The sequence below is a fragment of the Gorilla gorilla genome, chromosome 21, assembly GCF_029281585.2.
Source record: "Gorilla gorilla gorilla isolate KB3781 chromosome 21, NHGRI_mGorGor1-v2.1_pri, whole genome shotgun sequence".
Taxonomy (NCBI): domain Eukaryota; kingdom Metazoa; phylum Chordata; class Mammalia; order Primates; family Hominidae; genus Gorilla; species Gorilla gorilla.
The window spans coordinates 15462048-15479070 of record NC_073245.2 but is presented as its reverse complement, the minus strand read 5'-3'; the positions used below and the strand labels follow the sequence as shown (position 1 = coordinate 15479070).

Below are 17023 nucleotides of genomic sequence, written 5' to 3'. Positions count from 1 at the left end.
TGACCTCTGTAGACTTTTATTTCCAGGTACTGACACCTGTTCCTCTTACAGTCTTCCTGATTTCAGTATAAGTGACAATTCAGACCATATTCTTAGTCTTCCATGACTCTGTTCTTTATCTCATACCCCAAATCCAGTCAGATAGAAAATCTTTTTGTTCTGTCTTCAAAATATATCCTGAATCAGACTACTCACCAAGTTAACTGTTGTCACTCAAGTAAAGCAGCTCACCTTTGGTGTGGATTGTTGAGGTAGCCTGCCCCCTGTGACTGCCTCTACCCTTAACGGTCAGGCTGTTTATTCTTAGTACAGTAGTGAGAGGGAAGCTTTTAAGACCTATGTCTGATCATGTTGCTACTTAAAACTCTCCCACAGTTTTCTGTGTCACCTAAAGGAAAAGCTGAAGCCTGAGGGCCCTATATGAGCCAATCTGCCACCCCACCACCTTCCAACCCTCTTTCCCTCTCTGACCTTCCACAAAATTCCCCCATCTGCTGTTTCCCATTCTTTGGAGAAAGACTTCCGTAACAATTTAAATGTCACCTCAGTGAGGACTTTCTTGAATAACTGATTTCAAATAACAACCTCTATTTACAGTGCACTTCCTGACTTGTGTCCATATCATTTATCATTATCTGACACACCACATATTCTGTGTAATATTTTACTTGTTTTTCTCCCTAGCCCCTTTCCTCCATCCTCCTTGGCACTAATGCACACATGCAAATGAGAATATAGGCTCCATGAGGAGGGCAAGGCTGTTTGCCTGATTTGTTCATTGCTATTGAGGTTAGAACAATGTGGGGCATCCAGTAGGGATTCAAATAATTTATTGAACAAATCTTTTTTTTTCCATCAGCTTCTTTGGCAGCCACTAATCTGAGAGTCAAAAAGGTTTCTTTAGTATAAAGACATTTGGGGTTAGAAGGGATGTCATTTACTCTGCTGAGGGATTAGCAGACTTGCTCATACAGGTGTACCTCAGCGATAGTGAAGGCTGGGATCCAGACCACCACAGCAAAGCAAGTCCTAAATCTTTTGGTTTCGAGTGCATATAAATGTTATGTTTAGGCCGGGCGCAGTGGCTCACGCCTGTAATCCCAGCACCTTGGGAGGCTGAGGCGGGCAGATCATGAGATCAGGAGTTTGAGACCAGCCTGACCAACATGGTGAAACCCTGTCTCTACTAAAAATACAAAAATTAGCCGGGTGTGGTGGCGCGTGCCTGTAATCCTAGCTGCTCGGGGCTGAGGCAGGAGAATCACTTGAACCCAGGAGGCAGAGGTTGCAGTGAGCTGAGATCGCGCCACTGCACTCCAGTCTGGGTGAAAGAGTGAGACTCTGTGTAAAAAAAAAGTTATGTTTATACTACATTGTAGTTTACCAAGTGTACAGTAGCATTGTGTCTGAGAAAACACAGTATATATCTTAATTTTAAAATACGTTATTACTAGGAAATGCTAACAATCTACCTTCAGCAAATCATAATCATTTTGCTGCTGGAGGGTCTTGCTTTGATGTTGATGGCTGCTGACTGATTAGGGTGGTGGTTGCTGAAGGTTGAGGTGGCTGTGGCAATTTCTTAAAATAAGACACAAATGAAGTCTGCTGTACCAGTGGACTCTTCCTTTTACACAATATTTCTCTGTTGCACATGATGGTGTTTAAGAGCATTTTTCACCCACAGTAAAACATCTTTTTTATTTGTTTTTGCTTTTTGAGACAGAGTCTCACTCTTAATACCCTGGCTGGAGTGCAATGGCATCACCTTGGCTCACTGCAACCTCCATCTCCTGGGTTCAAGCGATTCTTCTGCCTCCTGGGTAGCTGGGATTACAGGCGCACGCCTGCCACCATGCCTGGCTAATTTTTGTATTTTTACTAGAGAAGAGGTTTTGCCATGTTGGCCAGGTTCTTGAACTCCCGACCCCAAGTGATCCACCCGCCTTGGCCTCCCAAAGTGCTGTGGGATTACAGGTGTGAGCCACCGTGCCCTGCCAAAACATCTTTATTTTTATTTTATTATTATTTTTTTGAGATTGAGTCTCGCTCTGTCGCCCAGGCTGCAGTGCAATGGCACAATCTCGGCTCACTGCAACCTCCACCTCCCAGGTTCAAGTGATTCTCCTGCCTCAGCCTCCCGAGTAGCTGGGACTGCAGGCATGCACCACCACATCCAGCTAATTTTTGTATTTTTGGTAGAGACAGGGTTTCACCATATTGGCCTAGGCTGTTCTCGAATTGCTGACCTCAGGTGATCTGCCTGCCTTTACCTCCCAAAGTGCTGGGATTACAGGTGGCCACCACTCCCTGCCCCACAGTAGTAAGTACATCTTTAAATTGGAGTCCATCTTCTCAAACCCTGCTGCTGCTTTATTCACTAAGTTTATGTAATATTCTGAATCTCTTGTTGTCATTTAAACAATGTTCAGAGCATCTTTGTTGGGTGGATTTGTCTCAAAAAACCATTTTCTTTCCTCATCCATAAGAAGCAACTCCTCGTCTGTTAAAGTTTTATCATGAGATTGCAGCAATTCAGTCACATCTTTAGGTTCCACTTCTATTTCTAGGTCTCTTTCTATTTCCACCACATCTGCAGTGACTTCTTCCACCGAAGGTTTGAACCCCTCTGGCATCTATGAGGATTGATATCAGCTTCTTCCAAATGCCTGTTAATGTTGATATTTTGATCTTGTCCCATGAATCAGAAATGTTCTTAATGGTATCTGGAATGATAAAAAGTTTTCGGTTTACCTTGCCAAGATCCTTCAAAGGAATCACTGTCTGTGGCAGCTACAGTCTTTGAAATGTATTTCTAAGGTAATAAGACTTGAAAGTCAAGGTGACTCCTTGATCCATGGGCTGCAGAATGGATTTTGTGTTAACAGGTATAAAAGCAGCAATCTCTGTTAGAGTTCTTGGGTGACCAGGTGCATTGTCAATGATCAGTAATATTTTTTCTTCCTGAGCTGTACGTCTCAACTATGGGCTTAAAATATTCAGTAAACCATGCTGTGTACAGATGTGTTGTCATCCAGACTTTGTTGCATTTCTGGAGCACAGACAAAGTAGATTTAGCGTAATTCTGAAGGGCCCTACAATTTTCAGAGTGTTAAATGAGTATTGGCTTCAACTTAAACTCATCATCAGTTGTATTAGCCCCTAACAAGAGAAGCAGCCTGTTTTTTGAAGCTTTGAAGCCAGGCATTGACATCTCTCAAGCTATGAAAGGTCTAGATGGGCATCTTCCAATAGAAGGCAGTTTTGTCTACATTGAAAATCTGTTGTTCGGCCGGGCGTGATGGCTCACGCCTGTAATCCCAGCACTCTGGGAGGCCGAGGTGGGCGGATCACAAGGTCAGGAGATGGAGACCATCCTGGCTAACACGGTGAAACCCCGTCTCTACTAAAAATATAAAATAATAATAATAATTAGCCGGGCGTGGTGGTGGGCGCCTGTAGTCCCAGCTACTCGGGAGGCTGAGGCAGGAGAATGGCCTGAACCCAGGAGGCGGAGCTTGCAGTGAGCAGAGATCACACCACTGCACTGCAGCCTGGGTGACAGAGCGAGACTCTGTCTTAAAAAAAAAAAAAAAAGAAAATCTGTTGTTCAATGTAGCCACTTTGTTAAGTGATCTTAGCAAGACCTTCTGGATACCTTACTGCAGCTTCTCCATCAGCACTTGATACTTAACTTTGCACTTTTACGTTATGGAGACAGCTTCTTTTTCCTTAAACTTCATGAACCAACCTCTGTTGGGTTCCAACTTTTCTTCTGCAGCTTCTTTACCTCTCTCAGCCTTGATAGAACTGAAGAGAGTTAAGCCCTTTGAATTAGGTTTTGGCTTAAGGAAATGTTTTGGCTGGTTTGATCTTCTATCCAGGCCATTAAAACTTTCTCCTTATCAGCAATAAGGCTGCTTTGCTTTCTTTTCATTGTTGTGTTCACTGTAGTAGCACTTTCAATTTCCTTCAAGGACTTTGCATTCATAACTTGGTTAACAGTTTGGTTCAAGAGGCCCAGCTTTCAGCCTATCTTAGTTTTTAACATGCCTTCCTCACTAATCTTAATTATTTCTAGTTTTTTATTTAAATTGAGAGATTTAAGACTCTTCTTTCACCTGAGCACTTAGGGGCCATTGTAAGGTTAATTGGCCTGATTTCAGTATGGATGTGTCTCTGAGAATAGGGAGGCCAGAGGAGAGGCAGAAAGTTAGGGAGGGGAGAGGCTGGTCAGTGGAGCAGTCAGAACACACAGATTTATGGGTATGATTCGTGGCACCTCAAAACAATTACAATAGTGACATCAAAGATCACTAATCACAGATCACCATATCAGATAGAATCATAATGAACTTCGAAATATTGTGGGAATTATCAAAATGTGACGCAGATACGAAGTGAGCACATGCTGTTGGGAAAATGGCACCAACAGACTTGCTGGGTGCAGGGTGGTCACAAAGCTTCAATTTGTAAGAAACGCAGTATCTGAAAAGCGCAGGTGGGGCATGGTGGCTCATGCCTGTAATCCAGCACTTTGGGAGAAGACCCCATCTCATATAAAATAAAATTAAATTATAAGAAATTTAAAAAAAGAAGACGAAGTGCAGTAAAACGAAGATTGCCTGTGCTTGAGAAGTGTTAACACAAAGAGTAAGTGATAAAATCTCACTAGGCCTGCTTTAAACAATACATTCCTTGGATTTGGTTCATATTACTATTCTTCCCATAAAGTTATATTACTTTCTGAATAAAGCTTGTTTTCCTTCCAGTATTTTGTCTCAATTAGTTTGGTTTTAAAATTGTAGTCCAAGTAAATCCTACCTACCTGCCTTTTAAACTATTTGGTTAATTTTGCATGAAATAGCATGAGTGATGCATAGCGCTCTTCAGCATTTCCAACTAATTTAATTAAAATTTTAAATAATTTGGAACAAGTACTGGCTTTAGCAAATTTTTGAATGTATATGGTTATATGTGTATTTTTGTTACAAGGAATGATTACAAATATTTTATGACAAGGAAGTATATTATGAGATTATATCATTTACGGTTTTGTAGAGTATACAACTTTCAGGCAGATTCTTCATCTCAAGAGCTTTACTTGGTTGAAATCAAATGTTGACATTTAATGGAGAACAGGAAGATACATGATATAACAGGTGCTCAAGAAAGTTCTTCCTGGCTTGGAGCTTTAAAGAGGAAGAATTGAGTTGGAATTTGGGGAGTGGTTATGTTTACTTTGACAAGATTTGTGTTCTAGGCAGAGGCAAGAGTGTAAATCAGGGCATGACTGTTGAGGGTTTCAGGGAGGTGGCCAGGCACTGGATTCCTAGTAGGGACTGAGGAGGGGAAAGGTGGGTTGTGTTGAGTTGGTTTTTACCCTCAACAGTTTTTTTTAAATTTTATTCAAAAAAGCATGTGTATATAGTTTTAAAATTCAAATAGTTTGATAAGTCTTATAATAAAATACCAATAATTTCTTGTACCTATTTCTTCCATTGTCTCTGGCCGAGACCGTGTCCCCTCAAATCTTTATTTGGCTCTTCTGGCAGTTACCTCTATTTCTAAATAATCTGCTTATGCTGTTTTTTCCATTATCAAATTTAGATATCACATAGAAGGTTTTGAATGATTAGTGACTTGGAGCCTTTGAGGCATTTTGGATTGGAGAGAGGTGTGGTGAGAGTGTGTGAGTGTGTTTTCAATTATCAAACACTCAGTTGCTACATATCATTTTCTGGTATTTTGTTTGGAAAATTTGCACTTAGGATGATGAGTAAGAGGCCGTTCTTTTTATTTTTTTTGAGACAGAGTCTTTGTCACCCAGGCTGGAGTGCAGTGGCACTGTCTCGGCTCACTGCAACCTGGGTTCAAGTGATTCTCCTGCCTTAGCCTCCAGCTCCTGGGTTCAAGTGATTCTCCTGCCCCAGCTGTAGTTTTGTGTAGTTTCAAGCTTTAAATATACTTCATAAAACTTGTAATTATGTTCTTAAAATTAACACATTGTTGCATGTAGCTATACCTTACTCCTTTTCGTGGTCTTATTAATATTCCATTGTTGTCTTTACCACAACTTAGACTGCTATTTAGGAATATTTAGGTTGCTGCCAAGTAGTTGCTGTTTTATAGTGTTGCTGTGAATATTATTGATAGTACAATGACTTTCAAACCTTTTTGCACCCAGCTTATTTTATGCGGCAACCCAGTACACAGATAAGGTATATTTACAAGTATGCACCTGAAACAGTTCCAAGCGTCCTTTAGATGCTTGCTGTTCACGCGTGTACTTCTTCGTGTGTGTGCGCTTACATTCTAGTCTTAACTTTCCGAACTGTTTGTGTGAGCCGCTAGGTCTCTAGCTCAGCACATCTGCCTGTGGGTCAGGCATCGGAGGTATAGCAGGAGTGGGCTGTCCTGTACTTCCTGGTTCTACACTCACTGTAGCCTGTTACCAGTTCTCAGGAGCAGGCCAAAGCATTATAATCCTGCAGGTAATGTGGAAACTTAATCAGCACAGGGTTAGACCATATTTAAGTAATATGCCAGTTCAGGCTCATGAGGGCACTCTGTTCTTAGGTTAACATAGCTGCTAGAGTGACAGTGTCTCTCTCGGAGTAATAGCCCTCAACACGTCTGCCTCTCCACCGGGCTGCTCCAGTACTGATTGGTTGATTGTGCACAGCTGTCATCCTGTGCCCTGCCATCCTCTGTGTTAGATCTCCTGTTTCCTGTAGCTCATATCTTTTCCTCTCTTGGTTCAATGAGTTTTATGGGACGTGTCTTTCAGCATCTTCTTAAGAAAGGTGAATACAGGAGGTAAATGTTTTTGAGGTTTTATATGTCCAGAAATATCATGGCTGTGTATAGAACTCTATGTTAGAAATACTTTAGAATTTTAGAAACATTCTCCATCATCTTTACCATTCCAGTGTTGTTGCTGAGTGTGAAGCCACCTTGATTATGTTCTCACACATGTAATCTGTGTTTCCTGTTTGGAAGCTTTGAGGGTCTTCCTTTTATTACCAGAGTTTGGGAATTCTATAGAGATGTGTTTTCTTGTGGGTCTGGCTTTGCCCACTTTGCTGGACACTTGGTAACCCTTTTAGTCTGTCAATACATGTTCTTAAACACAGGAAAATTTTTTCAAAAATAGTTCTTTTGATTTTTGACCCTTTCAATTTTCTGGATTTTTTTTTTCTTTATAGAAGTCTTTTTGTTTGAATCAAATAGCTCTTGGACCGGATTTTTGATTTTTTTTTCCTCCTATTTTGTCTTTTTTTTTTTTTTTTTTTTTTGCTTCATTTGAAAGGTTTTCTCAATCTTACTTTCTACTCATTCTGTTGAGCTTTTATGTTTTTTGTTTGTTTGTTTGTTTTTTTGAGATAGTCTCACTCTATCATCCAGGCTGGGGTTCAGTGGTGCGATCTGGGCTCACTGCAACCTCTGTCTCCTGGGTTCAAGCAAATTCTCATGGCTTAGTCTCCCAAGTAGCTGGGCCTACAGGCGCACGCCACCATGCCTGGCTAATTTTTTGTATTTTAGTAGAGACAGGGTTTTGCCATGTTGCCCAGGCTGGTCTTGAACTCCTGAGCTCAGGCAATTTGCCTTTCTTGTCCTCCCAAAGTGCTGGGATTACTGGTGTGAGCCACCCTGCCCGGCCTCTGTTGAGTTTTTCATGTCTGCTATTGTGTCTTTAATTTCCAAGAACTATCTTTTTTTCTCTGAATGTACTTTTTTCCATATATTTAGCATCCTATTCTCATTTAATGAACATGCTATTTCCCTGAAGTCATTAAGGATTTTTTTTTTTTTTTTTTTTTTGAGACAGGTTCTCTCTCACTCTGCTGCCCAGGTTGGAGTGCAATGGCACAATCTCAGCTCACTGCTCCCTTGACCTCCTGAGTTCCAGTCCTCCCTCCTCAGTGAATGAGACTTCTCTTACATCTTAGCAACATTTGGATGGAAATTAAATTTAAATCCAGTCCACTCTAGTAGTTTTTGAAGAGGCTTTGATTCAGCTCCAAAATCTCGATTGCTTGACTTGGTCTCTTATGAGAATACTCAGAAGAATACTCAGAAGGTGTCTTCTTAAACAACAAACCTATTTTTAGTGGTGGAGCTGTTTTTAGTAGCTGTGTCTGCATGGGACTGATAACCAATCACGATGTTTGGAGGAAGTCCTAACCTTTCCTTGTATACCCTCTCTATATGTGTAACAGCTTCTCTGTTTTCACATTCAGTAGTCCATACTGCTATCTTATCACCTTTAGCTCTAACATTAAAACAGCTGCACATATATCATCACTGAGTCATCAAAAGATTCTCCAATAAGACACAGTAGAGTCTCTAGCCAAAAGTGATTGAGGTCCGTTCATCTCTGCTGTTTGTTCAATGTGAATTAGCCATCATCCTCCCCGTTTGTTTTTCTCATCTTCCCACATGGGCTCAACACCATCCTTAAAAAGTGAGTAGTCACAGCCAGACATTAAATTACTAGACAACTGGATATGGTTGTACAGAGCCCAAAAGTCAACAGGATCAAACTTAGAGATCAGCGGCAGGTTTGCTTGTCAAGTTTTGCTTTTATCTTTTTTAAAAAAACCAGAGTGCCCATCTGTTCTGTAGAGGATGTTTAATATAGTGTTCTGGGTTAGCAACCTCCTGATTAGATTCTGTTTTCTCCTCTTCATAGGGGGATTAGGAGTAGGGGTGGTTTCTGGTTTGACAGTCAGCCATCTTACATCGATCTGCTCCTGCTTTTAACTCTGCTCTTGTTTCCTACCACTGGCCTGTGAGCCAGCCTTTTCAGTTCTCTCACTGACAAACTTTTAGTTCTTATTTATCCATCTGTTTTCCAGCTTTCAAAATGTTGTAGCTTTGTCTCTTGGGTTTTTCTCATACTTACGGATTTTATTAAAAAGAATCTTTGTTTTATTTTTAATGGAATATAGGGAGAGAACGAAGTTAGATGCTTCTGTTCTGTCTTGATACCTTGACCCAGAGGTCATTTTTCATTCTCTTAGATATGTCTTTAATAATTAATAGAAACTCTTTGTTTTAATACAGTCAGACATTTATTAGAGTCACCATATTTTTTATCGTGTTGAAAAAATTCTTTCCTACTGTGATGTCATAAAGATTCTCTGATACTGCCTTACATAGTTGCCTGGCTGTCCCATTCAGGCACAGGAGGCCATCTTTTCTCTGCTAATGGGTAGTGCCAGTGTCAGGTCACCAGAGGGTCTTTCAGAGTTCTCCACTCTGGATGTGTCTGACGTTATTGAGCAGCTTTAGAGTAGTTCCCACGCTGGTAAGCAGTCTTCTTATCTTGATCTTTAGTGACTTTGAAGTCAGAGCAGTCAGTTTTTTATAGATTTCCATTTGTTAAAAAAAGGCAAGTTGGAGGGCAAATACTTTAAGCTAGATCACAGGTAAACTAGACATTTCATTTTCTGATTCAGCTGCTTTATGTTGAGCTCCATTGCATCGGGGGTACAAAGGGCAATGCTGCTATTCTGGATTATTGGAAAGACTGGGAAGAAGAGAAATTTTAAAAAAGAGAATGGATACTTTCATCTTTAAAACAAAACAAAAACTCTGATGTGGATGTTCCAGGCATTCTGTAAATGAATTCTTATGAAAAGGTTGAGTCAGGCAGGTCTTAGGTAAACCATAAAATTACAGTATTTTATGTATTTTGTATTTGTTTCATCATAGGATATATGATTGGATGCCTGAACAACCAAATATATTCCAAGTGGAGCAATTGGAACGCCTGAAGCAGGAATTGCCAGAGCTTAAGAGCTGTTTGTGTCCCACTGTTAGCCGCTTTGTTCCCTCATCTTTGTGTGGGGAGTCTGATATCCATGTGGATGCCAATGGCATTGATAACGTGGAGAATGCTTAGTTTTTATTGCACAGAGGTCATTTTGGGGGCATGCACCGCTGTTCTGGGTATTCATTTTTCATCACTGAGCATTGTTGATCTATGCCTTTTGGGCTTCTCAGTTCAATGAAGCAATAATGAAGTATTTAACTCTTTCACTGCAGTTCTTGCAAGTATGCTATTTAAATTACTTGGCCAGGTATAATTGCCAGTCAGTCTCTTTATAGTGAGAAAATTTATTGGTTAGTAATATAAAAATTTTAAACTAAATATATAAATCTATAATGTTAAACATATGTTCATTAAAAGCATAGCACTTTGAAATTAACTATATAAATAGTTCATATTTACACTTACAGCTTTTCATTTGATCAGGTCTGAAATCTTTAGCACTTAAGGAAAATGACTGTGCATAATTATACCTGACCATGAAAAAAATAAGTACCTCAAATGCATGCATTTGCACTGGTGATTCCAACTGCACAAATCTTTGTGCCATCTTGTATATAGGTATTTTTTACATGGGTTGACATGCACACAACACCATTTTCATTCAGTATGAACCTTGAGGCTGCTGCCATTTTTCCACTTAACCAAACCAGCCTGAAGGTGAACCTCGAAACTTGTTTCATAAATCTTTCAAAAGTTGTTTTACATCAATGTTAAAATTTCAAAATGCTGCAGGGTAATTTAATGTATAAAATATTAGTAAGAAAAAGTATGTATTGCATACTTAGTAGAATAGATCACAACATACAAATTCAATTCAGTGCATGCTTTAGGTGTTAAGCATGAGATTGTACATGTTTACTGTTAGGTCCTTGCATCTGTGGTGCTAGGTGAGTATGAGAAGATGTCAAGGACTGGACGTATTTTGTTGCCTAAAAAAAAAAAGGCTGTTTGTAGGCGTTTTAAATATGCTTATTTTGTGTGTCTCTCACTACCTATTACACACTGTTGCTTTGTGGGTTTGTTTTGTATGTGCGTGTGTTATACAGTAGTTAAATTTCCATGCAGAAAAATAAATGTCCTGAATTCTCATATTAGTATTCTTTATTGTATATCATGCATGTAATTTATTTAGAAATGTAGGTCTTACTAAATGTATATGCATGTATTTCAGATTATACTAGGATTTCTTGGATTAGAAGCAGATTGTATTAACTGTAACTTAAAGAATGAATGTTAAATAAAATGATACAGATTTATTTTCTTCATTACAAAATGAAATTTCAAGAAGGTGTTACTTTTGTAGAATGGTTTTATAATATGACAAGAAATTTTAATATAGTGTCTACCCTAAAGGGATGGCTTATTTGCATCTACCTTTTACTGCATGTTTTTCACAAGGCAGTTTATTCATATATTGACATATTTTGGTAGTAGCTGAGAACCTAAGACTTGAAATTATACATTGTGTAGTATTTTTTAAGCTAAGCAATGCAATTTTGGTCAGATCTTATTTGTGTGAAGATAGACTCTGAAATCCTATGGTATTGCATTTGTAACGTTGATATTAATGCAAAATAGTTTAGGAAATGGAGTCTTCTGCAAGGGTTCTGTATACTTTTCCCACATTGTATGAGATTTTCCAACATTTTGGTGTGAATTGGGCACTTTTGGAAAACTTCTGAAAAAGAATTAGTTTCCTTCATCTGCAGACCTTTTTCCAATATGGTTACAATTTCTTTATAGTAACTTGATTAGCCATATATGTTTGTTTCTAGTCCTGCTCCTTTGCTCCTCTCCTATGCCTTCCCAGTGCTGGCTCCATTTTGAAGACTCAAGGACAGAGGGGAAGTAGATCATAAAGAGACAAAGGAGACAGAAGAAAGGATGAAGGAAGGAGGTCATGGGGAGTGTGGCTTCTGAGCAGTTTAGTTGCTGGGGAGAGCAGACAGTCACTGCCTACAATACAGACAGAACCTTCCTGCTCACTTTCTGTCCTGTCTCTTCCTGACCTTATGAACCAGTGTTAGTAGATGATTAAAACATGACAAGCAATGGCTCCTTATTTTCACAGGACTAAGTCCGGGCCTTCATATCACTAGCTGTTGCCTTTTACACCCTGCTTCAGCCACCCTGTCCCTGTCATTGGCCCTGGACTTCCTCTCTGTGCCCGTGCGTCCTCTGCCTGGGAGCCCTCTCCTCCCATCGTCACTTTCTCTCTGCCAAACTCATTTCTTCTTGTGCCCAAGACCTCTCTCCTGAGCCCTTGTGGAAACTTCAGGAAGGATGAATCCATCTTTGTGCTCCACGGCTCGTACCTTGATCAGGCTGTGCATCACAGTAATTCCATTCTAGGTAGGCAGAGTTGATCTTTGTCTCATCTGCCAGGCTGCGGGCTTTTCAAGGGCAGGGACCTTGTCATAGTCATTTTTATTTTCACAGTGCTTGGAACATGGTGGAAAATGAATGTTGGAATTATTGGAGTAATATAATTTGTATCAAATGTCCTTTTGAATTAAGAGATTTAGTTATGTTTACTAAGAATGTAAACTTTGAATTGGTTTGCATTTTAACAGTTAGGATGGTTTATTGATGTGAATTTTGAAATGTAGAGGTATAATGTTAAATTATTTTATACTTTATGGAAATCAAGTGAAATGTTTGAAAAAATGCCGCCATTATCCTCTGGTATTTTCTACTCTCTGGAATTATGTACTGTAAATGATCGGATGTAAATGTGAGGCACACCACTCACCCCTGTATGGAAAGTGTGGTGGTACTTCCTGCCACCCACCCACCTCTCTGCTGTTGCTCCTTGTGACACTTGTCTGTCGTCTCCCCTCCAGACTCCAAGCTTACAGCTACCTCAGTACTGCTTTGCTTGTCTGAAACACCTCCTTTGCCTTCCTTCAGTGTCCCGCTCAGGTGCAGCCTCCTCCCTAAAGCTCATCTCAGCTTTTGATCTGAATGATGATGGAAACATGCAGACAGCCTCTCAGTCTTACTATTTAATGTTGTAGCTGGGAAAAAACCCAGAGAGGTTAACTGATATACTGGGTTGGGACTAGGATGTGGGTTTTGTGACTCTGAATCCCATGTTCTCAAACTACACTGCCTTCCGAAGTCTGGCATTTGTTAGCTCATGCTTCCTTGTAGTCCAGCTTCTTATGTGCCTGTTATATTCTCCAGTAAGATTGTAAGCCCCTTAAGGGCAGGGACGTCTTTGCATCTCTAGCACTGCTATAGTGTTCTATCCTTAGTTATGAACTAGATAAATAAATGGTGGTGGCAACAATCCTAGTTTCCTAACTCAGATTGTTTCACGATAAACACAGTTTTGTATGGCATGCTTGGCCATAATGTCTGGAGTATGTGTGTGCTCACATGTGCGTGTGTGTGTTTGCATGTGTCTGTATGTTTACCCATGGAGTTCTCTGTCCTGGTTGCTTGGAGTCATGTATTTGATGGATTATGCTAAAACCAATTTTTTGCTCCATGCAGACTGAGGAGAAATACAGGGATAGTTATTCCATTTAAGTGGAAGAAGAAGGTACAGTTTTTCCCCCAGGCCTGGTTGCCTTTTCCTGGGACAGCACACCTAAATCCCGCAGTTGGTGGACTGGTAGTGAAAAGGGCGCTGCCTTGGATAGGAATTGTGTGGCCTGGGGCAGGTCACCTCATTAGTCCTGGTGGACACTCATTGCCCTTTCTGCCTAGGCTCGCTCTCTATGCCTCTGACTAAATTCTGCCTCTCACATTATTACTGGCTTGGTACTCTAGGTTGATAATGGAGTCCTATTAATTGAGATTTGGATACAGTTGATTTATTCCTTTGCATTTTAGTTTTGGATCATGTATTTTTGGGGTAGAAAGCAAAGTATTTGTATTGGAAATACTGCATGATTTTGGCATTCATGATTGGAAACTCATTCCAATATGACCTCTTAGTGAGCTTGTACAATTTGAGAAGTAGGTTTGAGGTTTTTAAAATGCAAGAGACCATATGATGAAGACTACCATGCAAATGTATGTGGAGATGAGGAGGGGAGATGATAGGCTGGAACAGTTGGAGACTTCATAGAGTTCTCAAGCTCTTACAGATAGAGGTACAGGTCAAGGGAGTTGTGAAACCAGTTTGGGTCGCAGTCTGCATAAAGTCAGAGGCCAGGGTCATATTCGTGGTGTGTTCAGGAGGAATGAAGGAGCCATTTTGACAATGGAGAATATATTGTGAATGCCAGAGAGAAGCTTAGCATGGTATAGGAGATAAAAGTTAATGATTTTTAAGAAGGGAAATGACATGAAAGTCAAGTGTTTAAAAGTAATGAGGAAAGTAATATTAGTATAGGAATAATAAGAGGAATACTATAATTTATCTAGTCCTCTACTAAATTTACTTAAACATGAAAACAGAAATGTGGGTAGGATGGGTGAACTTCTGAAGCTTACTTGCAAAGCCAAACTACTTAATTTAACAGGAAGAAAGCTATAAAAGCTCAGCAAAAGTTCGGTGGCATCCCACAGTTTTAAATGTATCTCTCTGCAGACCAGGCCTCTCAAATAAGTTCTAGATTCATACATCCACCTGTGTCCCCATCTCCACTTTAAGGTCTAATAAGCATCTCACACTTAACATACCTCAACAGAGCTCTTCCTTCCTCCTTCCTTCTACCAAACCTGCTCCCGTTCCACCTCCTCCCAAGTTCTGTCTCAGTGTGTGGTACCTGGGAGTCATCCATGCGATTAGTATAGCTTTATGTTATGTGTGTTAGGGTAGTTGCTCAATATTTTTAAATAACTTTTAAAATAACTTTTAAATATTTTAAATATTTTTAAATAACTTGATACTTTATCAAATGCCAGGAGAGTTCGCTTGAGAGTCTGATCAGTGTTGGACTAATTTGCTATATTAAGAATATAGCAGGGGCCGGGCACAGTGGCTCATGCCTGTAACCCCAGCACTTTGGGAGGCTGATCACCTGAGGTCAGGAGTTCGAGACCAGCCTGGCCAACATGGTCAAACCCCATCTCTACTAAAAATATAAAATTAGCCGGGCATGGTGGCGGGAGCCTGTAATCCCAGCTACTCGAGAGGCTGAGGCAGGAGAATCACTTGATCCTGGAAGGTGGAGGTTGCAGTGAGCCGAGATCACGTCACTGCACTCCAGCCTGGGTGAAAAAACTAAAATTTATTTGGAGAGGCAAAGGAACTAGAATAGCTAAAAACAATTTTGAGCAAGAAGCAAGTGGGAGGAATCACTCTACCTGATTTTAAAACTTACATAACTACAGGAATCAAAACTGGTACTGGCGGAAGGATAGATACATAGATCAATGGCCTAGAATAGAAAAATCCACACAAGCACAGCCAAATGCTTTTTGACAAACATGCAAAGGCAATTCAATGAAGGATTGAAAGAAGGATGGTCTTTTTAAGAAATGATGCTGGAGCGGCCAGGCGTGGTGGCTCACGCCTGTAATCCCAGCACTTTGGGAGGCCGAGGTGGGTGGATCACTTGAGGTCAGGGGTTCGAGACCAGCCTGGCCAACATGGCAAAATCCCATCTCTACTAAAAATACAAAAATTAGTGGTGGCATGTGTCTGTAATCCCAGCTACTTAGGAGGCTAAGGCATGAGAATTGCTTGAACCTGGGAGGCGGAGGTTGCAGTGAGCCAAGATTGTGCCATTGCACTCCAGCCTGGGCAACAGAGTGAGACCCTGTCTCAAAAAAAAAAAGAAAAAAATGCTGGAGCAATGGGACATCCAATGCCACGAGAGTGAACGTTGGCCTAAATTTTACACTTATACAAGAAGTAACTCAGAATCATAGATTAAAATATAAAACCCCAAATCTTTTAGCAGATAACAGGCTGGGTGTGGTGGTTCACACTTGTAATCCCAGACCTTTGAGATGAAGACTAGTCTGAGCAACACAGCGAGATCTCATTGCTACAAAAATTTAGAATATTAGCCCAGCATGGTAGCATGCACCTGTGGTCCCATCTACTCCGGAGGCTGAGGCAGAAGGATTGCTTGAACCCAGGTGGTTAAGGCTGCAGTGAGCCATGATTGTGCCACTGCATTCTAGCCTGGGTAACAGAGCAAGACCCTGTCTCCAAAAAAAAAAGATAACGTAGGAGAGAATCTTCAGGACCTAGGGCTTGGTAAAGAACTCTCAGACATGACACCAAAAGTACCATTCATAAAATTTAAAAATCAATAAATTGGACTTTGTAAAAATGTAAAACTGTTGCTCCATGAAAGACCTGTTAAAAGGACAAAAAGGGCCAGGCATAGTAGCTCACGCCTGTAATCCCAGCACTTTGGGAGGCTGAGGTGGGCAGATTGCTTGAGTCCAGGAGTTCAAGACAAGCCTGCACAACGGGGTAAAACCTCATCTCTACAAAAAATACAAAAATTAGCTAGGTGTGATGGCACATGCCTGTAGTCCCATCTACTCAGGAGGCTGAGGTGGGAGGATCACTTCAGCCCTGGAGGTTGAGGCTACAATGAGCCGAGATTGTGCCCATGCACTCCAGTCTGGGCAACAGAGCAACACCGTCTCAAAAAAAAAAAGAATAAAAAGACAAGTTTACAAAGTGAGAGACAAATTTGCAGAACAAATCTCTGACAACGAACTCTGAAAATTCAACATTAATAGCCAGGTGCAGTGATGCCTGTAGTTCCAACTACTGCTGAGTGGGAGGATCACTTGAGCCCAGGAGTTCAAGGCTGTAGTGAGCTGTGATTGTGCCACTGCACTTCAGCCTGGGTGACAGAGCAAGACCTTGTCATAAAACAACAACCAAGAAAAAAAAAAATGAAAATTCAGTTTAAAAATGAGCAAAAGATACGAGGATATGTTATATTAAAGATGATATAAGAATATCAAACACATGATAAGACATTCAACATCATTAGCCATTAAGGAAATGCAAATTAGAATCATGATGAAGGCCAGGCCTGGTGGCTCACACCCGTAATCTCAGCACTTTGGGAAGCCAAGGTGGGTGGATGACTTGAGGTCAGGAGTTTGAGACCAGTCTGGTCAACATCTCTACTAAAATACAAAATTAGCCAGGCGTGGTGGCACATGCCTGTAATCCCAGCTACTCGGGAAGCTGAGACAGGAGAACCTCTTGAACCTGGGAGGCAGATGTTGTAGTGAGCCAAGATCATGCCA

General features: G+C 40.6%; 1 protein-coding gene and 1 pseudogene across 4 annotated transcripts in view; one reads left to right on the top strand and one right to left on the bottom strand.

Annotated features, from left to right (window-relative positions):
* GPCPD1 (glycerophosphocholine phosphodiesterase 1) overlaps nt 1–13133 on the top strand; it is a 66310-nt gene extending 53177 nt beyond the window's left edge. For all 4 annotated transcript variants that reach the window (XM_055372534.2, XM_019017344.4, XM_019017345.4 and 1 more), the window contains one exon: nt 9721–13133. In XM_055372534.2, the coding sequence (XP_055228509.1) occupies nt 9721–9910 (190 nt within the window). In that variant the 3' untranslated portion in view covers nt 9911–13133. The remainder of the gene's footprint in view (nt 1–9720) is intronic.
* LOC109024284 (eukaryotic translation initiation factor 4E-like) lies at nt 8092–9384 on the bottom strand (annotated as a pseudogene).
* Nucleotides 13134–17023: the final 3890 nt, after the last annotated feature.